Here is a 25,778-nt window from a genome sequence, read left to right as displayed (position 1 = left end):
CGCCTAGGCGACCTTGCTTGCTAGATTACGCAAGAGTGGCACGTTCAGGTAGGCAGGGCAGTACGTCTCGATGCCTGTGACTTCTCGAGGCACTGGAAGCTCGTACGGTCCTGCCTCGTCGACTTCAGGAGGCAGTAAAAGGTGGTCATTTCGATCATTCGGCACGACGCGGCTCGCGACGGCCTTGAGAATTTCTGGTGATATAGGGTTTTCATAGTCAGCGACATGGTAATGGCTGATGAGTTTCTGGATTTGCGTGGGTGTGAGCATCCAACAAACGTCATAGATGATATCAATGTCGCTCATGGTGGCCTTCTTCAGCTGAAGTAGCTTGGTCGCTTGAAGAAGGTGCTCCAGTTGCAGTGAGCCCTCTGGCATGTCGTGCGACTTGCACCACTCCTCGAGACGTGTGATGTTGTACTGGATCTGCATTGCACGCTTCCATGAGCAAAAGTTACGGCGCATCAACAGGTCGTTGAAGGAAGTGACACCAATCATCTTGAGTAGGTCTGTAATGACTTGCTGGGTGACACTGGGCTCCACATAGTAGCTCTTAAGACACTTCCAGATCTTGTTCAGTAGCGCCAAAATGTCGTCCATGGTGTAGGACGGCGCGTTGGTGCCTGCGAGAAGGCGATTCAGTAGCCGACCGCCAGAGTCATTCGTAACAAAGCCTGGTAGTGACTGCGACTCGACCAGCGCAGGGACCACCATTTTGTTCAGTCGCTTCTTGGCCTCCTGCATCCACGTGTGGTAAATGTTGTATTCAAGCGAGTCCAAATCGTGCTTCACGATCGTCACCAGTCGCTCATAGTCGCCCCACTCAAAGTCGCGTGCAGCACCATCCACGCCAGGACCCACACCTTGCAGCATATCGCTCTCCGCAATGCACACAAACGACAAGATTTCGTGCACGTTGGACAACCAGAAAATGCCAGGAATCACAGCATCATCACCATGGAATGACATAACATGCTGCTGGATCGTTTGCATGACGTTTGCAAGGAAACGCTCGCTCGCGCGCACAAGCCCATACTTCCACATCTCATTTGTAACAAGGCTGATAAGGTGCGCAGGGAACAGCACCTCCTTCGGAGCGGGAGGATTTTGCAGACTAGGCGTCGGGATCTTGAGATACTCAATTAGACCGTGCAGCACATCCTCGTCCAGCTGCACCTCGTCCTCAAGTAGCTCAATAATCTCGTCAAACGGCGCCTCACGCGGAGCCTCAGGCATCTCGTCACTGGGCTCTTCCATAAATTCGCCACTCATGGGATGAGGACGGGGATGCAGCGGGACCATCGTGCCGTTGCGCTCATTTTGTGCCTGGGCGCGGCCCAGCTGCTCGCGCAGCGACGCGATCTCGTTGCGCAGGGACTGAACGACCGAGTCCGGTGCGTCTTTCATGCGCAGTTGCGACTGCAGCGTCGCAATCTCCACCTCCAAGTCGCGGATGCGATGCTCCGCCTGCTCCAAGGCCGTCTGTAGCGTGGAACGCTCCTGCAAGAGCGCCTCATGCTCCTCCGACGGTACACTGGGCTTTTGCACCTCGGCCTGTAGGCCGCGTGCACGGGCATCGAGCTCTTCGTGACGATTCTGCCAGGTGGCCAACTGCTCACGCAACTCGGTCAGGATGCTACGCAGCTCCTTGTTTTCGCGTGTGCGGTCCTGTAAGCTCTGCGTTAAATCGACCACCTTATTCTCCAGCTTGTATGACACCTCCTGGAAGTGCGAGGCGCTCTTGGCCTCAGTGCGCCGCTGCTGCAAAGCTTGCCGTGCCTGTTTACGCCGATAGAGCGACTGCAGCAAGACCACCTGTCTTGTGCGCTTTGAGGCTCGGCGGCGCGCTAAGACGCCGCGCAGACCTGTTTGCAGTACGGTCGCATGGTGGTCCAGGCGGTCCTGATGGTAATGCAGGCGCGCCTGATGTCCGCGCACGGCTGCCTGGATGAGCAAAGCTGCGTGCACAGCACGTGTGCGGTACTGTCGCTGGAGAAGCGCACGAGCAGCCACCTGTAGTTGGAGCACAAAGCGCTCGCGGCGGGCCGCCTGGAAGCGGGCCTGAGCCAGGCGTCGACGCACATTCGATTGAAGGGTCAGCACGCCATGACGCAGGGCCGTATAGCGACTCTGCGCTGAATAGCGCCGCCATGCAGTCTGGATGGTGCGTGTACGCTCATTTAGCACGTTGCGGCGCATCTGCTCAAACGAGGCTAGCACACCCGCGCGGAAGAACACCTTGGTCAGACCAAAGTGGTACTGGTCCTTCTCAACTGTGGCATTCAGGATGATCTGCGCGAGATCCCGCACCTTTTCGAGCGAGGACATGTCCCACAGCTTCGACGGAACAAGCACATAGTAGCGTTCCACAAAATCAGCAAATGCCCAGCGACCAGGATAGCCTGCACAGCTAATGCGAATCGTCTCGAGTACACCGCAGGCGCGCAATTGCCCCAACACATTCTGTGGCTGCACTTCCCATGCCATCTTGGCATCATTAGGTTTGATACAGCGAATATAATGCACCTCTGTTGAGTTGATCGTGTCCATAAGAGCACCGAGCGACGCTTTGAACTGCGAGCCTAGGGTCGGCTTCTTGTTGGAAACGGGCAACGAGCTCTTGCGCGCCGGTGGCTGGGGCAATGCTAAATCAGCAGCTGCACGTGCATCAAGCACGTCCTTGAGGAACGGCGATGTGGTCGTACTAAGTAGATTCAGCAATTCATCAGGCACTGTGTCCTTGTTCTTCTCCATGAACCCATCCACGTCGTACGTGACATCCAAAGCATAGTGCCTCACAGTGAATGCACTCTGTGCTCCAAAGCGCGGCTTGGTGAGAAAGTTTTGGTACTCGCTCTTGGGTTGCAACTGGCCGTATACCTTTTGCAGGAACGATGAGTCTTGCCCAGAAGGTAGGCGCGACTCCTCGTCTAGCAGCGACAGCAATCCAAACTTAGATTCAATCATGTCAATGCATGCCTGGTTGTCGGAAAAGCTGATAAACTCCCACGGGATCTGCTCTGCAACATACTCTTCCTGTTCCAGCTTGAAAACATGGCGGTTGAATTCATGTTGCAGGCGCTCGTTCGCATAGTTGATGCAGAACTGCTCGTAAGAATTGACCTTGAAGCATTCAAAACCATATATGTCGAGAACGCCAATCATGCTTGTTGCTGCCTGTGGATCCTTAGGTGCCAGCGACTTGTTCATCTGCGCCACGAGCCAGTCGAAGAGACAGGTGTACACGTACTTGGCGACCGAGTCACGTACCGCCGTCGCCTGAGCCTGCGAAAGGCTAGACACGATCTTCTCGCCACGAAGTTGGATCTGGCGCTTCAATGTCCATTTTCGGAGCTCGACCGCATCCACACCCAAGAATTGGGCAGCCAAAAAGAGCGCTGGGTCCTCAGGTGAGATGTTCGCATCGTTGCGGCTCGCAGTGATGGATACATTGCCCAAATGAAGCAAACCGGCTAGTACAGTGAAGATATGTTCCTGCACCTCGTCTGGGACACCCACAGTCGTGAAGGCCTGTGTGGTGGCCTGGAATTCAGCAGCATCATCCACGCCCTGTATGGCCAAATGCTCGGTGCCACCCTGGTTGAGATAATGAAAATCACCCGCACTCGTTAGGCACAGCTTCTCACGCAAGTCACTGGATGCGCCAGCACACAACTGATAAAAGATGTGGTAGTTGCGCTCGACTTCGGGTTGGTAAACAAGCCGCGAGCGCTCCAGTAGATATGTGCGCATCTTGGCACCTGTGATATCATGTCTTTCGTTGAAAATGATCTCCAAATACTTGCCAAAACGTGACGAGTTGTCATTGCGCGTCGTTTTCGCATTACCAAACGCTTCCATAATGGGATTGGTCGCGAGAATGGCAGTCTCCGTCTCACTCATACCGCTAATGCCGGCCCGACGAGGACCTACATTGTCCGGGTCTTCCACCGTAGCAAAGTACCGCATAATGTACTTGGCCGACATGGTTTTTCCAGCACCACTCTCTCCACTTACCACAATGGTTTGGTTGCGCTTATCACGGATCATGCAGCGATACGCGTCTTCTGCTACCGCAAACAAATGGGGTTCAAGCTCACCACGGCGCCTGCCAGCATATGCCTGGATAATCTCCGGACTGTACAGATTCAAATCAAAAAAGGGATTCACAGCAATGAGCACAATGCCCGAATACGTGTAGATGGTGCGCTGCTGGTATCGATTCAAGATCGTATGGAGCACGGAAGCCTCGTTCAAATGACTGAGAGAGGTAAGGTCATCGGAGGCCTCGAGTAAGGGTGGATTGCGGAGTGGCGGAAGTTCATCTGTGCCACCGGGTGCCTCGAGCTTCTTCATGGTGGTCTCGACTGTTTTCTCGACGCCTGTGTCATCAAGAACAAATAACATGGTAATCCGGCCGGACTCATCCACTTCCGGCTCTTTCGAAAGAGTCCCGCTCACCCAACCATGCTCCTCGTCAGGAAACCATGCCTTGGTTCCCGCTTCATATGCTGAGAGCGGCTGCGAAATCGGCGCCATGTTCACGGATTGCGAACGTCACTAGCCAGTTTTGCTACCGTTGCAGCGGATAGGAAAGAAATTGCACGCTTTCACTCGCAATCCACCAAAAGACCGGACGATCGTCCCACTCGCACGGCGCACTGGAACTGGGTTCAAGACGTGTGACGATGCGCGCAGGTGCCGCCAGTGGCTCATGCCAGGGGCCTATCATCACGTGTAGTATCACGTGTGAGGTGAGCACACGCGCCTGTGGAGAACAACCAAGCTCGACCATCGGACGCTTGCGGAGGCGTTCTCCAACGAGCCATGATGTCTCCCGAAGCTCATACACCTGGTGGATCTAAAGGGAAACGCCATATTCCACCGGAAAAAATGCGGGCTCTATCTGTAAGTTGAGAAGTCATCTCACATTCTCAGCTGAGCAACTCACTCACAACTAGGCTGCGGTTTGCTCTCTTTAAGGTTGAGAATGGCTGGACGCGTCAATCGCTATCTGAAGTCGAAAATTTATACTACCGTCGGCACATGAGTGTCGTCAATACGTCCCCGAACAACAGAGGGTTTCTTACCCCGCCCGACAAGCATTCTTGGACTAGGACGCTGGTAGCGAACTCGCACGCATCGCCCTCTCCGGCCCAACCATATGACCAACTGATCGGATCTCTTGATAACTCAACCTATGCTGAATTCTGGAATAGGCTGGATACGAATAGGCACAGCCCTAATCAATCCAAGAATGCCCATGTGCAGACCGCCGATGCCCCCATGCCGGCTGCTGCCGGCACAACGCTATCCTGTGTCTCCACAGAGAGATGCTTTAAACCAGGGCCTACACCGCCGCCGACTAGCGCGGTTGCTCAGTCGGATCCTGTAAAAACTTCGGACATGCATGGAGCGTCCTGTACCACGGATCCATCGCTTGCAGAAAAACATGCGGCTGACGATATGTCTGCCGACGATTTAATACCCAAAGACTCTCAACCATGCAAGCGCTTCAAGCAGGATGCCTCGTGAAGGGCGCCTTCATGGCCTCACACTTGGCCTTTCCGATAGATACCTGGCCTTATGCCTTGCCATTTTGATATCGAGGAAGTATGTTTTGTCATGGAAGTAAGGCTGGGGCACCCACGCTCCACCGACAAAAGACAGCCTGTAGGTCGAGCGCGTCGTCCTCGCGAAGATGAGCGAGCTGGTAGCGCCTTCGGCCCAGGATTATTTGAGACATGCATTTTTTTCATTGCATGATGCTCATATTCTACAGCCCTTACCAGAGGTGTGTTTACTACAATCTAATGACAGAGCGATGCACGGCATGCGATGCTGCAGCGATATGCACCAGATTCAGAACATGCACACATAGAGATGCTTGCGCCGGTCGATTCAAGCACATCACCCATGGAGAAAATGTTGGAAGCAGTTCAGACTAACCATTGGCGTCAGGTGGCCGTGATTGCTGGCAGTTGTGTGAGCCTCCCTGCGGACCAAAATGTGCCCGTGACAGAGGCTGATTTGCATTGCACACTAGCATGGTGGCATATTCGCATAATTTCTTTGAGCAAAATGCGACTTTTTACCTTACTCCGAAAAGAATTAAATGCTCTTTGGACAGTTCTTGAGACTGTGCGAATTTGGGATGATCAGAAACAAGATATTGTGCCACTAGTTCATGCCTCGGTGGTACCATTTTCACTTCATGTGGTACATGCACAGCAGCTCTTCTTGGGAGGGTTTCAACGGGAGGGCACTGCGCGTCTGTGTCGATTGACAAGGATGGCGGAGTCCATGTCACAGACGGAGAGCAAAAATGTATGGCACATCCGAGCCATTCGCTTGCGAGTTCTTTTGGCCTCCTTGCTGATTGAAACAGACCAGCTCCCCGCAGCCACCACTGTGATGGTTGATTTGGAGTTATCTCTTCGAGCAAAGCGGATTCCTGATCTCTCAACGCTATGCATGCTGATGCGTTTATACCTGGTCATGGGAAATATTCAAAAAGCACGCTATATACTCGATGAGCTTCACAGAGTAAATCCTGAGCCAACGCCCGATACGACGGCCCGTATCGAGACCCACGAGGCATTATTCCACTACATGATTCGACCCCATGAGCCCTATGACTTTCCTGAGACAGTCAAGTCATTTGAAGCATGTACAAACAACCAGGCATTAACAAACACTATGGCACTTAGTGCGCTTCTTCATGGCGACATTGTGCAGAGTGTCCAGCTACTAGAACGCATTCTTCAAGAGCACCCTACCGTTGTTGCTTCGTCAACGGCTTTGACCCACAATCTACTAACGCTTCATTCACTTGGGATGAGAGAGTACGTCTAAGTTTTACTTATGAAGTGCAATGGAGGAGAGAAAGCGTGTCGTGCAATTTCTCGCTCAATGGGCAGGCGATGATGGCACCTGGGTAAATGAAGGATTATGAATGCAGGTGTGTATAGGCAGCCGATTGGTGCGGCGCTTGGGAGCTACCCTTCCTGTGATAATGTATCTATATTCGCTAGGGTCCTCCCTATTGCTATTAGTCTTGATTTTAAGTCCGTATAGCACATTGACATCAGTATGTTACTGGCAGCGTGGACGGATTGCGGCGCATTTGAGTGAGCCAACGCGACAGCGCCTGGAGTCGCTGCTCCAGCGGTTCCTGCCCTCCAGATATTCGCGGCTTGGCGTGTTTGACTGGAACACGGCCGTCAATGCGGGATTGACCAGCTCATTATTCGATATTGAATCTAATATCCAAGATGGTGACCCCCGTGTTGGGCTGGATGAGGCAGGCATGGAGCAGATTCATCGGATAATGCATACCCAGGGTTTGGTAAGCCAGCAGAACTGACCACAGACATTCGACCAAGCGCGCCTGCAGCGTCACCATGCGTTATTGCGGGACCATAATATCGATCCCCAGACAGGAATACCCCTTGATTCAAAAGCAATCACGCATTTGTAGACTATGAAATTTAGCCCAGACGCAGACCAAGAACCAGACCAGCAATGAACGTCGCACGCTCCTGGAAGTCCGAGGTCAGGAACTCCACGAGACGGTTCCAGATGCGCACAAGAGGCATTTGCTGGAATCGGCTTTTGCTCGGGTCAAGAGGACCTGCAAGACGTTCCATTTCACGACCGTACGAGGAGGACATGCTCTGCCAGTTGATGTTCACTAGACGCTTCGAAGCAAGGTACTGCAGGAGCACATACGCAGCGCCAAGAGCCACAGCGATAAGCTTAAGTCCTTTCTTGATAAAAACACCAGCACAGATACCACAAATGGTACCGAATGTGAGCTGGTACACGTTGACAATGCTCTTGGCTTCCGCCTTGGTGCCAGGCTTAGGGACTGGCGGCTCAGGCATGACCGCATCACACTCCACTGGCTTGGTAGCCCAGGCAATAGCGCCACCAGCAAGCATCGAACCGCCGGCCATGAAACCCAGCGACCATGTCTTACCAAAGTTGTTCGAGAGGCGCGGGATGCTTACGGCCGGACGGGGAGGGTGAAATGCACGGACCATCGACGGGATGCCCATACGCATAGATGACGCACCACGCAAGTTCCCGGTGAGAATAATGGAACGAGAGGGCATCTGCCTAAACATTGTGGCAAACGACATGGTTATGGACGGAAATGAGGTCGATAGGCTCGTGCTTGCAATAACCCACTTGCCCCACCCCGCCTCGCATATCTGACATAATGGATGGGTGGCACGTGGTAGCTCATGGAACACTGCGATGGACCTGCCGTCGGGAACGGACACTGTGCAGGACGCGCAAGGCCGCAAGCGTTCCGCAGAAGATGAACCTAAACCTTCGAAACGACCTGTTGTATCAATTTCGACATGGCTGAGTTCGTCTACAGGGAATGCTGATGCAAACGCCTTGCCGGCACCTGTTACATGCGAGGAAGCGTATATCGAAGATCGCAACTCGGTCTTTATAGGCTACGCTATGCGGCTTACGACCGCTTCACCTACTTACATCGCTGCCCTTCTAGACAATTTGACCCATGTTATTCACCCCGCTATACCCATTACAAAGCTTCCATCACAATTCCGTCATTCGGCACCATCGAAACGAGGTAGTACACACGATATGTACGCCTTCCGCGTTCTGCAATTGAAACCAGGGCGATCGGGCCTTCGCGGGCCAAGTGACTTTGGCATCGAGCAAGGAAAAGAAGATGACGGAGAAACATGGGGGGCCGACAAGATTATGCGGGTCATCCGTGAGCTAGGTGCAAGCGACGTGCTCGTGGTGGTGAGCCGGTGGTACGGGGGCCAATTCCTTGGCCCCGTGCGATTCGAACATATTACGAATGCCGCCCGTGCAGCCCTTCAAGCGTACCTTATGGAAGAACAAATCAACGAGCTAAAGGTAAAACTACGAGCGCTCGATAAAAAAATTGCTGGTGCCCGACGAATCCCATACAAAGAGAATGCGTACAATGGTTTGAAAATTGAGCAAGCCAAACGCTTGCTCGTAGCAAGAACAAAAACGTTCGACATTGTACTGGCACAACAGGATAGTATAGATAAAAGATGACAAAAATTGAATCACCAAAGGTTCAGAAGTTCTTGAGTGTCGGATTCGAGATGGGGTATATCCATTTGAAGGGCTTGAGACGTATTCGGCATGGTCCCCGCATTCATGGGCCAAACTGGCATTACCGTGCCATTGGGTGTTTGCTCAGTTGGCAAAATTTGCGGCAAGCGGTACAGTCCACCCAAGTTGAGGGTAGCCGCTAAACCATTTTCAGTGTCCTGTATAGGCCCCACAGGTTGCATAACCGGGGGAACATGACTTGGCAGTCCACTGACCATTTCATCCAAAAAGTTTGATTTGATATTAGAATTGGAGGGGAGCGGCCAATTAAAGTCTTGGGGTCCTGCAACAGATTGTGGCATATTCACCGTCATATCGCCGGATGGCCATGAATCAACCGTCAAAGCAGGCAAAGGAGGCAATGTGCCAGTGGAAGACATCATTGTAGGACTCGCATCGGTAGATCCAACCTGTGGTGCATTGATCTCCACGCGTCGGCGTTTTGATGACTCGACAGAGTCGGGAGAGTCACTTTCTGCGTCATTGGGGGCCTCCATGGCGATTTTACTGTTGTCGTGCTCCAGAAAAGCTTTCACCATGTGGATGTCTCTTTCCACATCTTCGTCGCGACCTTGGCCTCGCTGACTCTCACGCCAATCAATATATTCTTGCATATATTCCCGTAGGAGGTCAGCATCTTGGCCAGGGGGGGTCAGAAGAAGCAAAAGACTTGAGACCACGATCGTATTGTACCAACGGGACGCCGCTAGCGATGCGCGGCTACGAGAGGGAACATCAGGTACTTCTTTGTCTTTCAGCAGCTGACGGCGCATGTCCAGGCTTAGCTTGGCCGCTTCCATACAACTCTCATACGAAACGGAATAACGACCCTTCTGTGACTTGCCCAACATCCGCAGAAGATACGGGCAATGAAGCGAAAGGGTGTAAAAACAAATGTCGCACCAAAGATGGTAACGCTGCAACTTTAAAAATGGGAAGAATGAGTCGCATCGAGAATCCACCACACTCTCATTTCGCACCAGTTTGATTTGAAGATAAAAAGGAAGCTCAGAGACAAACTTGACGAAAGCATTGTGCAACTCCAGTACCTTTGAGTAGCCGAAGGAATTGCTAACATTATGGAGCTCAAACGACAATTTGCCGATAAACCTCGCGAAGCGAGAGCGGATAGTATTAATTTGCAAGGGATGAGGCGCGGGGTCTTTTGTAAACATGTGCGCAAAGGTGGACGGTACTTTATGAACACACGTCTCCGTTCTTGGCAGTTTTGTATCACAGAATGCATCCATAATCAACGGAGGTCTTCCAAAGCCTAGACAGTAGGTTTGTGAAGCAGAATACACGAGCGCCCAAATCATCCGACGACGCTCACATTCTTTGTCATCCAGACCAAAAACTGAACCATCACGATGGAGACCAAGTGTATACGAAACACGTACAAGGTGAACGACATGAATGTAAGACCGGCGAGGACTGCCCGTTACAAATGTGTACCGTGCCAAAACGAGGTAAGTCAACACTGAGAAAACGTCTTCACGACCAAGTGCCTGCAACGTGTGGCAAGCAAGTTTCGCAGCATTGTACAAGCGTCTGGAAGCATTTAGGTCAATATACTGCTCATCCAAATTCATAGCATCCCTAATTTCCGCATTGCCCACAAACATGAACACAGTGGAGATGGCCAGAACAGCCGCCAATAGACTGAACCTGGAAAGAGTTCGTTCTGTTACCAGCGTATCATCCTTATAAAGATCCTCAATAGCCTCATCAATAATATCCTTAGGGACCGGATGACGCTGCAAGTTGAGCGTCTGGAAAAACAGATCGATCAGTTTGGTAGTCACATCTTTCGGATAGATGATAGAGTTTAAGCTCTCCTGGAGAACAGGGGAGAACATATCAAGATTTAAAATATCCTGAACTTCAAAGGGAAAGATAGGTGGAATGGAGACGGGGACATGCTGTCCCGGAAGATCAACCATCGCTTTGGCAAGTGCACCGGAGTTCAAATCTGACGATATATTGTTGACGTTCAAATTCAAACCGTCTTCATCGCTACTAGCATCAAACTCGGTGCCTGCATTGGGGCAGGGGAAAGGAGACGTTGTATGGTTGTTGTCTTGAGAAGATGATGAATTTGAAAAGGGAGGCGAACTCCGTTTCATGCTGTGGACCTCATTCATAAGGTACTTCAGACTCTCTGTAACAGAACCAAGACCCTGCTCAAGAGAATGTTCCAAGTTGGCGATGTGGCTGCTCAAGTCACAGGGGGTTTCCTCTTGTTTGAACACTTTGCATTGCTCAGGTATTCTGCGGGCAATACACTGGTTGTTAGTTTGAATGGTACTTTCAACATACATTTTGGCATGGAATCTGCCTATTGCAACGTTGTTTCCGTCGATAACATTCTGTACCTTTAGATAAGTCAAAATGTACGTACAAGCAAAATGAACCCGATTCCGGCGGCCCGAAGACCGCGACTCCATTGAGTGGTTCTTTTTATCGGTGCTCATAGGATTTACAATGCCAGTATCTGTGCCTGCGCTTGAAGACGCCTTTGTCATTTCCAAATCAAGGAAATGCAACAAAGAGGCACGGTGGTTAGAGAGATCCTCGTGGCGCTGCTCCTTCAGAGACTTGAGATTACTGCCGCCCGGTCGTTTAAATTGTGACCAATCATAGCTCAAAGAAATAAACCTCCATTTCTTTGGCGCACTACGACCATGTCTAAGTAAGTGGCGCAGACGATCGGCTGACTTTTAGGCATCACACCGATTTGGTATTATGTCGCAAACTTCCAGGGATTGCTATAGGGAGGCTTTGTGAGCGTTGTGATGGGAAATGGTACGTTCTGGGCACATTGACATGAGTCCCATATGTGACTCCTATGTGCGGCCATCCGCCATAGTTCGTATCTGTGACGAGTGCAATTTTGGAAACTATGGCAACAAATGCATCGTGTGTGGCGGCCATGGTGTCTCTGTATGTGTATCACAGCTAATATAACAGGATGCCTACTATTGTGCCGAGTGTACACGATTGGAAAAAGACCGTGATGGATGTCCTAAAACTGTCAACCTAGGACATGCCCGAATGGATGCCATCTTCAGCAGGAAGATGCAAGGAATGTATGTGAGATCATTAAAACACGCTAACTAGCACAGGTTCCAACGAGGGTAGACGAAAATGGTGACAATATACCCGCTCTGAAAATATCAGCATAATGGTTTATTTACCGTTGTCTTCGAACCGTAATCCTATATACATTTAATGCCAACTTATAAGGGAACAAGCACGATTCAGCCACGAGAAACCTGAATGCTCTGTTTGCTCGAGGCTTGGCTCACCAAAGTTCTCGGATGACATAACGCCATCGTCACTGGTTGTCGGTTCGTTGGCCGACAGGCACTTGTCAGGCTCGTCGTCGTGAAGTTGCCCATTGAGAATGTCCTGATGAACTGAGTCAGGGCCCGATGAGCTAGGTGTCGAAGAGTCTAAAATCATCGTACCTGCACTTTGCGGACTAGAGTGTTGCCAGTTCACGGCAGGCGGTCGCTTGGGAGAGGGAAAATGAGCGGAAGAGGTAGTTTCCAGATGGAAATTGGAAGGATTTGACATCCATAAGTCTTTGATCGTATCACTTTGGTTTTCAAAGGCTAATTTGAATTCCGCAGGAGTGTGAATCATTTCGACTTGAGCAAAGCGTCGGAAAGGGGAGGGAAGCTGTGTAGATGTCGAGCCCTGCCAGTATCGTTTGAACCACGGATGAGCTAGTGCCTCTCCAGCTGTGATCCGCTTTTCCGGGTCCCACTGAAGTAAACGGTTCAATAGATCTAGAGCCATCTCTGGAGATCCAGGATAGAGCTTCGACCATTGGACACCCTCACAATGGGGCAAAGATTCGATATGATGCCGCGCATGGGCCGAGCCCATTTGATCCAAAAGAGACTCAGAAGGACCACCCAGCACCTTGTTGATGCGTGACAGCTGATCCATATAGTCGGATCCGGGAAAAATGGGACGGCGGCCAAGCAACTCGGCCAATATGCATCCTACGCTCCACATATCCATGGCGGGCGTATAGCCACCTTTGTTGCGGAGCATCACCTCGGGCGCGCGGTACCAGCGCGTGGCCACATAATTTGTTAAGGGAGCCCCAGGAAAATGAATTTGAGATGGCTTGGAAAGAGGCAGAGGTTTTTCTTCGCTACCAGCATCAGCACCGCCAGAGTAGAAGAATCGCATAAAAGCAGCTTGATCGGATTTGTCAGTGTGAGGGGTGTCTCGCCGATCAGCTTCCACATCGATGACATTCATGGCAAAGTGGTCCTGCGACGAGTCATCAGGTGTCGAAACAATGGAGCCATTGGTGTCATTGTCACCAAGGCTAAGATGTTGCCGCAGATAGTCAGAATTTTGTGATTCAAATGCTCGCGACATGCCAAAATCGCAGATGAAGAGTCGGCAATCGGTGTTTACCAATAGGTTGCCCGGCTTCAAGTCTCGATGGATGATATGGGCGCTGTGCATAGAATGGACACCGCGTAGCAACTGGACCATGAAAAATCTGATATGGGACTCTGTGAGCTCCTGGTCCGAACGAATAATTTGAGACAGATCGGCATCACACGCCTTGAATATGAAATAGACTTCATTGAGCTCAATAAACGATACATCAAAATCCAGGATCTGGACTACGTTAGGACAGCCCATAAGGTGAGAGAGCGATGCCACTTCCCTCAGCGTACGCCGTGTTAGCACTTCTTGGTCAAAAAAGTTGGATACTTTTTTGATAGCGACTTGCCGCTCAGATTGCTCGTCAAACGCAAGTGCCACACAGCCGTACGCCCCAATACCAAGCTCCCGAATAAGTGTGTAGCGCTTTTTCACATGAAACGGAATATTTAGGCACATGAATGTATGGTATCCCTTCTTAGAAAGATTGTGGGATGATAGAGGGTGGTCTTTTGGTGCTGTCTTCGACCACCCCACATTATTGCTCGTAGGCTGCTCACTTCGAAGATAATTTTGTCGTGTGCGCGTTCGCGTACGTGATCGAGATGCATGTCGTGGTCCAGAAATGTTCCGGGCGTATGGGAGGCGTTCTGCCTTGCCCTCTCGTGGGTGCTCCGCAGCGGCAGGTGCCGCATACGAGGCAAATAGGCTCGACAAAGCAGAAGCTCCGAACATGCAAAATAGTCTCAGCCTGGAATTTTTAAATGAATTATAAGGGCAGAGGGAATGGAAAGACTGGCTGAAGTTGGTAAGTGACTGAGACGCGCAAAAGACAGATGCGTTGTGCGACGGAGGTCTGGCCTGCGCCCCTGCAATGCGGGGCTGCTGTGGCTAGTTGCGGAAGGGCATCTCCACTACCATTGCTTACTCATCATGCAGGTCCCTTCGGCGTTGCCTATATATAGGAATGATTAGCTGAGCACCCTAAAATTCGGACACGTCACCAGGAATCGGAGCGCGAGAGACGCTATTCTACGACCGACGGCGACGGTGGTATGGTGGAACGTTAGGCCATGCCGCTCTATGGGACTTGTCATGAGTTAGGTTGAGGTTACAGACTCTTTCAGCACGTAGAGAATGCCTAGTTCGGCACAGCCCAGTGGTCCTTATCGGTGTAGAGCAAAATCCTAGGGTGTGATGTTGGCTTCTCGGGGTGTCATTACATTTGATGGAGGCAATGCCTGTATGGATGGCTACGACGGGAGGAGGGGGCCCAAGAAGACCGGACAAAGCACACGCGCTGGCACATTGGTTCACAGCCAATCGCCCGAGGCTGCCAGTCTGCATGCCGGCGTGCGCCACGCCCCCATCCCCGAGATCACGTGAGTGTCACTCGTTGCTCTCGCGCGTCAGCGAATCGTGGCTGATCCAAGCAACACAGTGTCCGTAATCCACCATGGTAAGCGATCGATGCCCATAAATGCTTACAGAGTAGGATCGTATTAAGGAAAAGCTGAACTCGCTTCGTGCTGAGGCGGACGCTGCCTTGGAGCGCGCTGAGGCTGCCGAGGCTAAGAACAAAGAGCTGGAGCAGGACAACCTCATGAAGGAGCAGGAGATTGCGAGTCTGCAGCACAAGTTGTCCGTGGTGGAAGCCGACTTGGAAAATGCAGAAAATAAGCTGAGTGAGGCTCAAGTTGGCAAAGAGGAGGGAGAAAGCCACAAGTCCAACGTCGACATTCTGCAGCGCCGCATTGATATGCTTGAGGAGCAGCTGGACTCTACGGACAAGAATCTGAGGGAGACTACCGAACAGTGTGTATGATTTTCTGACAACGCAGGCTCCGGCAGACGGATGTGCGTGCGGAGCAGCTGGAGCGCCAGATCCAGGGTGCCGAGCAAGAGCGCGACCAGTGGGAGCAGAAGTACGAGGAGGCCAATGAGAGGTACCAGGCCTCCAAGCGCGAGCTTGATGAGGTTGTCCAGCAGATGGAGAGCCTCTAAGTGTGCTGTTCTTTGTGTTTGAGTGCGGCTGATGGAGCGCCTATCTGTTGTGTACACCATAGACCGACGCAGCACAGTATGCTTCGATGTTATCCATTTCTATGGGCCGAGCCTATGCTACCTGGTTTTGAGCCTGGAGCTCGCGCGCGATCTGGCGGACCTTGCGCCTGATCGTTAGTCGACCCGACTTACTCGTATGCGGCGCGATCCTGCCTGCAAGCGTTAGTAAAGCGAGCACGTACTTGAACAAGTGAAAGGCATCGGCTTGCGCGGGATCGCCAGGGTTGGGATCGTTGAGCAAATCCTGCACACCGAGGAGGATCTGCTTGATCGTAATTGCTGGCTTCCAACTCTTTTCTTCGTCTTTGGTTAGTGGGTGCACCTACCTAGAATCGACAAGCACACAGTGCCGGAGGGAAAAACGTTGGGATGGAACAGGGGGGGCGTGAACTTGCCTAGGGTGAGGGAGCGCTACGCACACTTCGGTGGCTTGGATGGATACTCCTCGGGGAAGTACATCTTTAGTTTGTAGACACCACCCTCCCAGGGCGTCTGAATGTGAGTGGGAGGCACATACATTTGCCTTGCCTGGAATCCCTACCTCCCAGACAAGTAGATTCAACGAGCCATCCGCCTCTTTCTCAGGTCGGGCATAGAATCCCTAATGTGAGTACGTGTCACATACGAATGGGTGGTCACGACGCCATTGTTTCCTCTCTTCCTGGAGCCTGTCGTGAGAAAGCGCGACTGCGTACCGAGTGCGGCAAATTCCCGACATGCTCAAAGCACAACACGACGTCCTCCTCCGCGCCTGACTTCGTCTCCACTATGTCACGTGCATACCATGCTCGCTTAGGCCTCGAGCACTGTACGGAGCGCAAGCAAGGGCAAGGTAGATCGGCTATAGAAGGTACGGACAGACATCATAGAGGGCGCAGGCGACAGTCAGCCCGCCGCCGACGGTGGTGTGATGTGGAGGTATCGCTGTCACGCACCTGCCTTCGTGCGCGACGCATGGCTGGGTGGGCTTCGTGGGCAGGCTCGGTGCTGGCCGCTGCAGCGCTCCTTTGGTACGTCACATTGTGGTATGTGTGCTGTATCGGGCGGTCGGTAGCAAAGCGGTACTTTCGCGAGCCTTGGCCGCGTTCTCCCCTGGCATCTGGTTCCCAGGGCGAAACCGAGACGGAGGTGCCAGGTGTGTCAATTCTGCGCCCGCTGGCCGGCTTGGACTGCCACTTGTATGCAAACTTGTGCTCAAGCTTTGAGCAGCAGTACCCACGCGACCGATATGAAGTTATTCTCAGTGTGCGATCTGAATCGGACCAGGCCCTTGGCGTGGCACGACAAGTCGTCGCGCGCTACCCGCATATCCAGAGTCAGATCCTTGTGGGCGATGCAGACGCCGGTGTGAATCCCAAAATCAACAACCTCGTCCGTCCGTACGCGTTGGCCAAGCATGACATTGTATGGGTTGTCGACAGTCAGGTCTCGCTCGGTCCGCAGGCGATGGCGCGTGCCGTCGACGCGCTGACGATGGCGCCTACGCGCCCGCTTCCCCTGTGGCTACGTCGCGAGCCACACAGCAAGCGTGTCGGGCTAGTGCACCATGTGCCACTGGGCGTGCTGCCCGCCGATACATGGGCCTCGCACGTCGAGCGGGTATTTCTCTCGACGACGCATGCGAAGATGTACTTGGCGATAAATGCGGTGGCCGTCGACAGCTGTGTCATGGGCAAGAGCAACATGTACCGGAAGAGCGATTTAGAGCAGGTGCCGGACTCGTTTTTCCACCTGGACCGCCACGGCGACAGATTCGGTAGCCGGGCATTTGACGACGCGCCATCCGACCAAGACGACGTTGTGTGCCACGGCGCTCGGGCTCTCGCACGCTTCGGCATCTACCTGGCTGAGGACAACATGCTCGCCCTGAGCTTGTGGCGTCCGCCACAGCAGCTGGCGCACCGTGTGGCGCCTGGCGACGTGGCTCATGTGGCTGTGGGCGACATCCAGACTATGACGGAGTATGCGAAGCGGCGCATGCGCTGGATCCGTGTGCGGCGGCACATGGTCCCGGCCGCCACGTACGTGGAGCCATTCACCGAGAGTCTTGTGGCGGGTCTGTGTGGCTGGTTCGGCCTGCGAGTCTGGCTCCTGGCGCCACTGGGCGCATCTGGCTCCCTATGGCTGCTGTTCGTCGTCTTCTATGGCCTGCACCTCGCAGCGTGGTACTGGGTCGATACGGACGTGCACCTCTCGTTGCGGCAGGGCGTGCCTCTTCCGGCGGCCGAGCAACAACGCTTTTTTGGTGCTTGGTGCCTGCGAGAGGCGCTCGCGCTGCCGATCTGGGCTTGGGCCATGGCCGGAGCGACCGTGACGTGGCGTGGTCAGCGCTACCGCATCTTGGAGGACGCCCAGGCAGCCCCGGCGGAGGGCGGGGCGCCGCTCGCCGACTAGTGCCACGCGGCGTCCATCTCGGCTCGCCAGCGGCGCTGCAGCTGGATGCACTCGTGGAAGATGCGGTACTTGGCAGCAAAGTGAGCGCGCCATGCGCTGTCGTCTGTTGGCCATACAGATTGGCCAGGCGGTGTGGCCTGTGCCATAATGGTCCACAGTCGCTCCGAGTGCGTCGGAGCCACCGCGTCGGCCTCGGCCTGTGTGGGGAGGACCGACTCGGTGGCACGGACGGTGCCGGCGCGTGAATGCGTGACATCGGCGGCGAGGTGGCCCAGGATTGCCGCCCCGACAACCACGCTAGCGGATGTCTCAGACGGCATCTGCACACGCAAGCCGCACACGTCAGCGACGAGCTGAGCATAGATGCGGTTTCGCGCCTGCCCGCCGCCGGAGAGGTAGATGGCCTCGATGTGGTGCCCACTCTGGTTCATCTCGTCGACAATGTGCCGCGTCTGCAGCGCAATGGCCTCGAGCGTCAGCAGGTACTTGCGTGCGAGATCCGCGCGCGAGTGGTCCAAGTCGAGACCGATGATCATACCGCGGAGACGCGGATCGGCGAGGGGCGAGCGGTTCCCGTAAAAGTCAGGGTACATGTGCGCATACGACACGAGGCGTGCGTACGACGAGGGCGACGATATGGCCCAGCCACGTGCATGCATCTGGGCCGCCAGTGACTCTTCGAGCAGCTCAAACACCGATGCGCCACGCGCTTGGGCCAGGCTAAGGGTGGCCGCGTACGCGGGGTGAGTCTCCAAGACGGCGTCGATCAGCTGGCCGGTGCTGCTCTGTCCCCCCTCGTTCATCCACTGGCCGGGGAACACGGCGTGGTGGTACGGTCCCCAGACGCCGGGCACATGTACACCATCCGCACTTTGGATACAGTAGCACGTGCTGGTGCCGGCAATGGCCACGAGGCGTGTGTGTGCGTCCTGCAGCGACGCAGGAGGCACGGCAGTATCGAGCGAACTGGCCGCGACGGTACCGACCCACCCGGCGTAGGCATCGATCAGGGCGGACGCCACAGGCGTGTGGGGCCGGAGGCCCAGGTCGCTCGCCGCTGCTTCGGACAGGCCCGCACCGACGGGCATGCCGGCAGTGAGCACAAGGCCGTGGCGACCAGGCACGCCACCGAGCTGTGCATAGTCTGGCGCGAGGCACCCGAGTCCGACCTGCTCGAGAAAGTCGGGCTGCCAGCCAAGTGTGCTCCCAGCGGTGCCCGGAGGGATAAAGCCACACTTGCACACGAGGCTGCAGTGCGACCGTGCGCGTGCGCCCGAGGCACGGAACGTAAGGTAGTCGGGCAAGTCGAAGAACTCGCAGCGCGCAAAGGCCTCGGGGGCGAGGTGCTCCCGCAACCATAGGATCTTGGGCATCTCCATCTCGAGGGACATGGTTCCGCCGACATAGTTGAGCACTTTGTGGTGCGTTTCGTTGATGCGGAGTGCCTCTGCCTCGGCGCGATGGTCCGCCCACAGGATGACATTGCGCTCGGCGTGCCGGCCGAGGTGTGGCGGCGTCACGCTGACTGGCGCGTACGACGAGCGGTCTACGACAACGAGGCTGCACGTCGCATCAAAGCCGATTCCATGCACGTCGTCTGGAGCGACGCCGGCATCGTGGATGACGTGGCGCACACATTCGGTGATCGCCGACCAAATCTGGTCGCCAGACTGCTCGAACAGATGGGGATCTTCCTCGTAGCGCCACGTCTTGAGCGGCGACGAGTGTTGAGCGAGAATTCGTGCATCTTGTCCGATGAGCGCGGCGCGCGCCGAGCCCGTGCCGACGTCGACCCCGAGGAAATACGGGCCGGTCATGCTGCACTGCAACCGCCCGCCGTGGCGGTGGACGGGGCACGGGCCTCATCACGTGAAACGGAGGTGTCCTCGGGCCACAGTCGTGCGACTTCACCATGACGACCGAGGGCCAGACGATCACTTGCAAGGCGGCGATTGCGTGGGAGGCGCAGAAGCCGCTCCAGGTTGAGGAGGTGCGTGTGGCGCCTCCCCGCGCCGGAGAGGTGCGCGTGCGTGTGACGTTCACGGGCCTGTGCCACACCGATACGTACACGCTGTCGGGTGGCGATCCCGAGGGAGCGTTCCCGGCGATTCTGGGCCACGAGGGCGCGGGCATCGTTGAGTCGGTGGGTGAGGGTGTGACGCACGTGAAGAAGGGCGACAATGTGATCCTGCTCTACACGGCAGAGTGCCGTCAGTGCAAGTTCTGCCTGTCGGGCAAGACGAACCTGTGCCAGGCCGTGCGGGCGACGCAGGGTCGTGGCGTGATGCCCGATGGCACGAAGCGCTTCACGTCGGTGCGCACGGGCGAGGAGCTCTTCCACTTTATGGGCACGTCGACGTTTAGCCAGTACACGGTCGTGTCGCAATACTCGCTCGTCGCCGTCGACCCCAATGCGCCGATGGACCGCACGTGCCTGCTGGGCTGTGGTGTGACGACGGGCTATGGCGCTGCCGTGTACACGGCGAAGATCGAGAAGGACGCCACGGTCGCCGTATGGGGCGTTGGCTGCGTTGGTCTCGCGGTGATCTACGGTGCCAAGGAGCGTGGTGCGAAGCGCATCATTGCTATCGACACCAACCCTAGCAAGGCCTCGTGGGCGAAGAAGTTTGGCGCTACCGACTTTCTCAACCCGACCGAGGTGCCGGCCGTCGAGAGCGGTGACCCCGTCGTGGCCCACCTGGTTGAGATGACCGACGGCGGCCTGGACTACACGTTCGACTGCACGGGCAACGTCAAGGTCATGCGCACGGCGCTGGAGGCGTGCCACAAGGGCTGGGGCATTTCGACGATCATTGGCGTTGCCAAGGCCGGTGAGGAGATCTCTACGCGCCCCTTCCAGCTCGTGACGGGCCGCAAGTGGCAGGGCTCGGCGTTTGGTGGCGTCAAGGGTCGCACGCAGCTGCCCGGCCTGGTCGAGCGGTACCTGCGGGGTGACTTTGTGGTCGATGACTACGTGACACACCGCAGCACGCTCAGCGAGATTAACCAGGGGCTCCAGTACATGAAGGACGGCGAGTGCATCCGCTGCGTCGTAGACCTGGCCTAGGGTATAGAATTCATCGTGTAGGCTGGTGGCTGCTCAGTCGGTACAGCAGGCAGCATCGGCGCCGACAGACCCAGTGCCGGCGGCGGCGGCGGCGGCGATCGAGTGCGATCGAGCCACGAGCTCGGTGAGGCGCGCGATTCGGACCGCGTCGACGGCGGCCTCGACAGGCTGTGCCGGTCCGCGGGGGGCGCGCCTGGCTGGGTGTTGCCGCTCGCTCCCGCCTCGGCCCCGCCCCCAGGGCGGTGCTCGTCCGCCGCGAAGAACGAGTCGTCCAGCTCGCCCGGCTTCTGCCCGGGCCGCCCGTGCTCGACCATGAGCGCAGTCGCGTCCGTGGGCGGCAGCATCGCCTGCTCCGCCGCAGACAGGTCGGCCAGGCTCATGCCACACACACACATGTTGTGCGACTCGCCGCGGTCCTGGTTCGCCATCACAATTTGCTCCCATGTGGTGCCGGTCAGGTGCTTGAGCTGCGGCACGGTCGAGGACGTGGGCGTCGCACTGTAAGGCGGCAGCGTCACGGCATCGAGCGCACAGCAGCAAGAGGGAATCACAATGCTCTGGCGCAACGTAAATACCTTGAGCTTGCGCCGCCCCTCGGGCGTGAGAGCATCCGGCACAGCAGGGTCAGAGCGACTGTGCACGACCTCGACGACAAGCACGTGGTGGAAGCGCAGGGGCGAGCGCGTCCCGGGCATGGTGCTGGGCCGGATCGCGTTGTCGTCGGGAATGCGTGCCACGCCCTGCACCGTCCACGCCGACGTGCTGCCTGCATAGTGGATGTAGCCCGGTAGACGATCCGCCTCGTCGCTCAGGGCCCTGTCTTGCGGCGCCACACATCCCTTCTCAAAGAGCTTGCGCTTCTGCACGGGCGTTACCTGACGCCCCTTGCGCTTCGTGAAGAGCTCAATAGTCGTGTGCAGCGAGATCCGCACCATATACACCAGCAGGTCGGGGGGCGCCGACGGACTGTGGATGTCAATGTTGAAGAGGCCCCCCACAGAGATGTTGTTCGACGTGCACGCCACAGAGAGCATGCCGACCGTGTCGTGCATGTCATTGAACAGCACCGTGAGCGGGGTCACCCCGCCATCCGGCGCGGGGTTCACCATGGGAAAGAAGTCGCGCCACTCTTCCACATGGCTGCGCGCGCGCCCGGCGCCGAGCGCGGTGACTTTGACCGTGTAGCGCACCTTGCCAAACGGACTGCGGTCGTATGGAGGAGCGTCCGCGGGAATGATAAAGGCAAACTCGAACATGTGCACGCCCTTCTCGAGAAACAGGCCGTCCTCGCCGTCCTGGCGGAACACCTCAAAGTTGTTCTCCATAAGCGACTGGTTGGAGCGTGTGCCGCGCTCCGCTGTGCGGCCTCGCTGCTCATCCTCCTCTTCGTGGATCTGCTGCTGCTCCAGGCGCCGGTGCAGATGCTGCAAGTCCTCCGCGGACCAGTCCGCGTTGCTGCGCCGGTGAGGCGTCGAGGACCCGGAGCCCGCCTCGTCAACCGGTGTGCGCGTGCGCGACTGCGAGCGCGAGTAGCCGCCCTCATCGGTGGGCAGGAGGCTCCGCCCACGCAGCAGCGAGCCCGTCTGCGACGGTGGCCGGTGCGTGTGTCGGCCGCGCGAGACGCCGCGCACCATGTTCCGGAATATGTCGTTGCTCGAGTCGCCGTGCCTCGCGCCACCACCTGGCGTGACAGAGGGACTGCGCGGACGCGGCATGCTGTTGGAGCGATGATGCTGGAGCTTGCTGAGGCGCATAGGCACGCCGATCTCGAGAACACGCTCCATGAAGGTGGCATTCTCGTACGAAGAAGGAGTGTGGTTGTATTGCGTCGTCTCGAGAATGGCCTGCGAGATGGTCGCACGCAGATGCACGCGGATCCCGTCAATCTGCCGCTCCGAGGGCACGTGCAAATGGATGATGCCACGCACAAGCTCGTCGTTGGATAAGGGCGGCCGCTCATGCGTGCGGTTCTCGTGGTCCATGGTAGGACGCTGCGGCGGCCGCAGAAAAAAGACATTATGAATCAAGTTGACTTGGATCTCACATGGCTGAAATATCGTTGATAACATGGTTCCAGGCAGGAGATAAAGTGGAGATGCACCGGTTCCTCGGCCGGCTTGGCCGCGCGGCGATCGGGCGGCGCAGCATCCACGCACGGTCATGAGCCTGCAAGCCCAGTCGGATGCATGGCACTGGCACGCGAAACGGAAGCAGATCGATGCAGAGCTGGTACGTAGACGGCTCTGATCCAGGCCCACTATCACGCCGTGCTCGAGCAGAACCAGGCCACGATGTCGTCGGACCTGCTCGACGCCGAGGGCTTCCCCCGCGCCGATCTCGATATCCCTACTATCCGACAGGCGCGCAACCAGGTCCAGCGGCTACGGAATGACCGCCGCGAGGCCGACGAGCAGCTGGCCACCCTGCTGACACAGGCGCTGCCCCCCCATACCCCGTCCCTACCCCAGGCGGTGGCCGCCGCACAGCGCGGCAACACCCGCGCACGCCCCATGGCCGTGCGCTCGGTGGCCCCAAACGGCCCAGCAGCCAGGGCGGTACGTCGAATGACTGACAGCAGGGCCTCGAAGCAGGCGATCAGCTCGTGCGGTGGGGTCCGTGGGACCCGATCACGTCCGAGCACATGGCAGCTCTGCCCGCCACTGTAAAGGAGGGCGAGGCGATTCCCATCCTGGTACGACGTGCTCTCGTAGACGGACGCACGATCGACGTATCCATCCACCTTACCCCTGCGCCATGGGACGGGCGCGGTCTCCTAGGGTGCCACCTGGTGCCGTTGTAGAAAAAGGGCCATTCTCCACTTGTCCGAGCGTCCCCGCCTCGCCACCATGGCTCGATCGGACACAGAAGTCTGGGCGCTCAAGCTCGCCAATGTAGCCAGCTACCTCCTCTTTACATCCTCCAATGTGTACTCGGGTCTCTCAGGCCACAAGATGGGCGGCCCAATCACCACCTACATCACGCCTGCGCCGTGGTTTTTCGGCGTGTGGTCGCTCATTCATACGCTGCTGTTCGGCCTCATGGTGTATCAGTTTTGGCCGTCGGGCCACAAGGCTGTGACGGAGCACCTGGGATGGAGACTCCCTTTGCTTCTGTTCCTCAACTCGCTCTGCAGCATGTTCTACTCGTTCGATGGATCTCGCGTCTTCAGCCTCGGCGCCTTTTTGGTGCTCCTGCTCGTGGCGGGCATTGTCAGCCACATCTACGGCATCCTGCGCATGTCCAGCGATAGCTCTAGCGTGCCTGAAGTCCTGTTTGTCCATCTGCCCGTGTCCTTGTACCACGGATTCATCGTGATCATTTTCTTTGTCGCTGCGTTTGCCGTGGCAGGCGTCGATGCACACGCCCACCAGGCGGGCCTCATCACCAAGGCACTCGTCTTCGTCTCCCTCTTCTTTCTGGAGAGCACTGCGGCAGGCTATGTGTTCTATGGCAATGGCGACATCGCCGGCGCCTTGGTGATCTCAATGGGTCTCCTCGCCATTGCCTGCGAGCAGCGATCGTCTCGCTTTATTCACTGGTCGGCCATGTACGTTGTTCAGCGCACTAATATTCTACAGCATATTTTTCGTGATCTCCTTCCTGGCTGTGCTCCGCGCCACAGTGGCTGCCATCCAGAGCAGGCGCCGATCGTGGACTGTGCCCACCAGAGCCGACGAGGAGAGCGCTCCTCTCGTCCACTAATTACTTTTTCCGTTCATTGGACCACTTGTACTGCTTCTTGGTCCGAGTCGTCACATCGTCTTCATCGGCGTCCGTAGTCACGACGAGGCCCTTGGACGTGATTTGCGCTCCCTTCTTCGCCACGTCGTCCTTCATCTGCTGCACCACCCTCTTGGGGACCGCATGCGAGCCGCGCGTCCGCATGAGCGTGCGCACAACATCGAGCTTATTCGCCGCCTCGGCAAGTGCATCGAGTCTGTGCTGCCGCGAGGCCAACTCGCGGATCTTCACACCCAGTTGCCGCTGTGGTAAGTAGGGCCGCACGTACCTCTCCCACCTTGTCGGCGGGCGTCAGCTCGGCTGGTGCGGCCGGCGTTCTGCTCTTCTTCGACTTGGATGCCATAGATTTCACTCCCGTCAGTACTTTGCACGCACTCTCGTTCACACTGTCCACCCACACAGTCTTCTTGCCAAAGCCATGGAGGCGCTGCTGCTCCTGGTCGCCCGCGTCCGCCTCTTCGCCCACGGCGCCGAGCAGACCCGCTCGCCTCAGCGCCGTGATATACTGGGGCTTTTTCTTAAGGTAGGCAATGCGCATACCAGGCACACGTGGCGCGATCTCCTCTATCAGAGCGTGCAGCTTCTTTTTCTCACTGACGATCTGCTTTCGGACGTAGCCAGCATCCTGGGTCTTGAGCAGCGACACAACGTCGTTGTCCAAGGGCCTATTTCCACGAGAATCAACATGGACTCCTTTCTCTGTTTTCTTGCCCACCATGCCGAGGTAGAATTCATCTTGGTTCTTGTCAGCCGCCTTCTGTCGCAGGCGTTGCAGCTTGTCACGCTTCGCGTGGTGATCACGCGCACGCTGAACATAGTCTTTGTGTTTCTCTAGCAAACCCAGGTGCTTCCTGTGCGCGAGCTGACCACGCTCTTTGTGGTTGCGGCGCTGCACATAGTTGCGGAGCGCCATCGCGATCGTCTAGCACGCCCCCGCTCTGACGGCTAGCGTCGCCACTTTTTT

General features: G+C 56.1%; 10 protein-coding genes and 1 pseudogene across 11 annotated transcripts; 4 read left to right on the top strand and 7 right to left on the bottom strand.

Annotated features, from left to right (window-relative positions):
• Positions 1-3: 3 nt before the first annotated feature.
• On the bottom strand, positions 4-4,539 carry MSY001_1305 (uncharacterized protein; the record flags this gene model as incomplete). The annotated part of the gene is made up of 1 exon (XM_018886420.1): positions 4-4,539. The coding sequence occupies one exon, from the start codon at positions 4,537-4,539 to the stop codon at positions 4-6; it is 4,536 nt and encodes a 1,511-aa protein (XP_018739896.1).
• A 2,951-nt stretch (positions 4,540-7,490) lies between these two features.
• Positions 7,491-8,144, bottom strand: MSY001_1304 (annotated as a pseudogene). The gene is given in 2 exon segments: positions 7,491-8,121; positions 8,128-8,144. Coding segments are annotated over 2 exon segments (648 nt in total).
• Positions 8,145-10,384: 2,240 nt separating this feature from the next.
• MSY001_1303 (uncharacterized protein) lies at positions 10,385-13,806 on the bottom strand (the record flags this gene model as incomplete). Its single annotated transcript, XM_018886419.1, has 3 exons — positions 10,385-10,405; positions 10,533-11,293; positions 12,441-13,806. The coding sequence occupies 3 exons, from the start codon at positions 13,804-13,806 to the stop codon at positions 10,385-10,387; spliced, it is 2,148 nt and encodes a 715-aa protein (XP_018739895.1).
• A 1,198-nt stretch (positions 13,807-15,004) lies between these two features.
• Positions 15,005-15,552, top strand: MSY001_1302 (uncharacterized protein; the record flags this gene model as incomplete). Its single annotated transcript, XM_018886418.1, has 3 exons — positions 15,005-15,007; positions 15,083-15,367; positions 15,421-15,552. The coding sequence occupies 3 exons, from the start codon at positions 15,005-15,007 to the stop codon at positions 15,550-15,552; spliced, it is 420 nt and encodes a 139-aa protein (XP_018739894.1).
• Positions 15,553-15,664: 112 nt separating this feature from the next.
• On the bottom strand, positions 15,665-16,182 carry MSY001_1301 (uncharacterized protein; the record flags this gene model as incomplete). Its single annotated transcript, XM_018886417.1, has 7 exons — positions 15,665-15,719; positions 15,745-15,765; positions 15,795-15,915; positions 15,939-16,007; positions 16,032-16,104; positions 16,130-16,149; positions 16,176-16,182. The coding sequence occupies 7 exons, from the start codon at positions 16,180-16,182 to the stop codon at positions 15,665-15,667; spliced, it is 366 nt and encodes a 121-aa protein (XP_018739893.1).
• A 384-nt stretch (positions 16,183-16,566) lies between these two features.
• Positions 16,567-17,926, top strand: MSY001_1300 (uncharacterized protein; the record flags this gene model as incomplete). The annotated part of the gene is made up of 2 exons (XM_018886416.1): positions 16,567-17,796; positions 17,918-17,926. 2 exons carry the CDS (start codon positions 16,567-16,569, stop codon positions 17,924-17,926), a joined length of 1,239 nt encoding a protein of 412 aa, XP_018739892.1.
• A 76-nt stretch (positions 17,927-18,002) lies between these two features.
• MSY001_1299 (uncharacterized protein) lies at positions 18,003-19,823 on the bottom strand (the record flags this gene model as incomplete). The annotated part of the gene is made up of 1 exon (XM_018886414.1): positions 18,003-19,823. The coding sequence occupies one exon, from the start codon at positions 19,821-19,823 to the stop codon at positions 18,003-18,005; it is 1,821 nt and encodes a 606-aa protein (XP_018739891.1).
• Positions 19,824-19,918: 95 nt separating this feature from the next.
• On the top strand, positions 19,919-21,073 carry MSY001_1298 (uncharacterized protein; the record flags this gene model as incomplete). Its single annotated transcript, XM_018886413.1, has 1 exon — positions 19,919-21,073. The coding sequence occupies one exon, from the start codon at positions 19,919-19,921 to the stop codon at positions 21,071-21,073; it is 1,155 nt and encodes a 384-aa protein (XP_018739890.1).
• A 285-nt stretch (positions 21,074-21,358) lies between these two features.
• MSY001_1297 (uncharacterized protein) lies at positions 21,359-23,055 on the bottom strand (the record flags this gene model as incomplete). Its single annotated transcript, XM_018886412.1, has 2 exons — positions 21,359-21,360; positions 21,465-23,055. Coding segments are annotated over 2 exons (1,593 nt in total).
• Positions 23,056-23,919: 864 nt separating this feature from the next.
• Positions 23,920-24,775, top strand: MSY001_1296 (uncharacterized protein; the record flags this gene model as incomplete). The annotated part of the gene is made up of 2 exons (XM_018886411.1): positions 23,920-24,620; positions 24,652-24,775. The coding sequence occupies 2 exons, from the start codon at positions 23,920-23,922 to the stop codon at positions 24,773-24,775; spliced, it is 825 nt and encodes a 274-aa protein (XP_018739888.1).
• On the bottom strand, positions 24,776-25,727 carry MSY001_1295 (uncharacterized protein; the record flags this gene model as incomplete). The annotated part of the gene is made up of 2 exons (XM_018886410.1): positions 24,776-25,057; positions 25,083-25,727. The coding sequence occupies 2 exons, from the start codon at positions 25,725-25,727 to the stop codon at positions 24,776-24,778; spliced, it is 927 nt and encodes a 308-aa protein (XP_018739887.1).
• Positions 25,728-25,778: the final 51 nt, after the last annotated feature.

The sequence above is a fragment of the Malassezia sympodialis genome, genomic scaffold, assembly GCF_000349305.1.
Source record: "Malassezia sympodialis ATCC 42132 genomic scaffold, msy_sf_5, whole genome shotgun sequence".
Lineage (NCBI taxonomy): Eukaryota > Fungi > Basidiomycota > Malasseziomycetes > Malasseziales > Malasseziaceae > Malassezia > Malassezia sympodialis.
The sequence above is the reverse complement of the archived record's forward strand: the minus strand, read 5'-3'. Positions and strand labels throughout refer to the sequence as shown.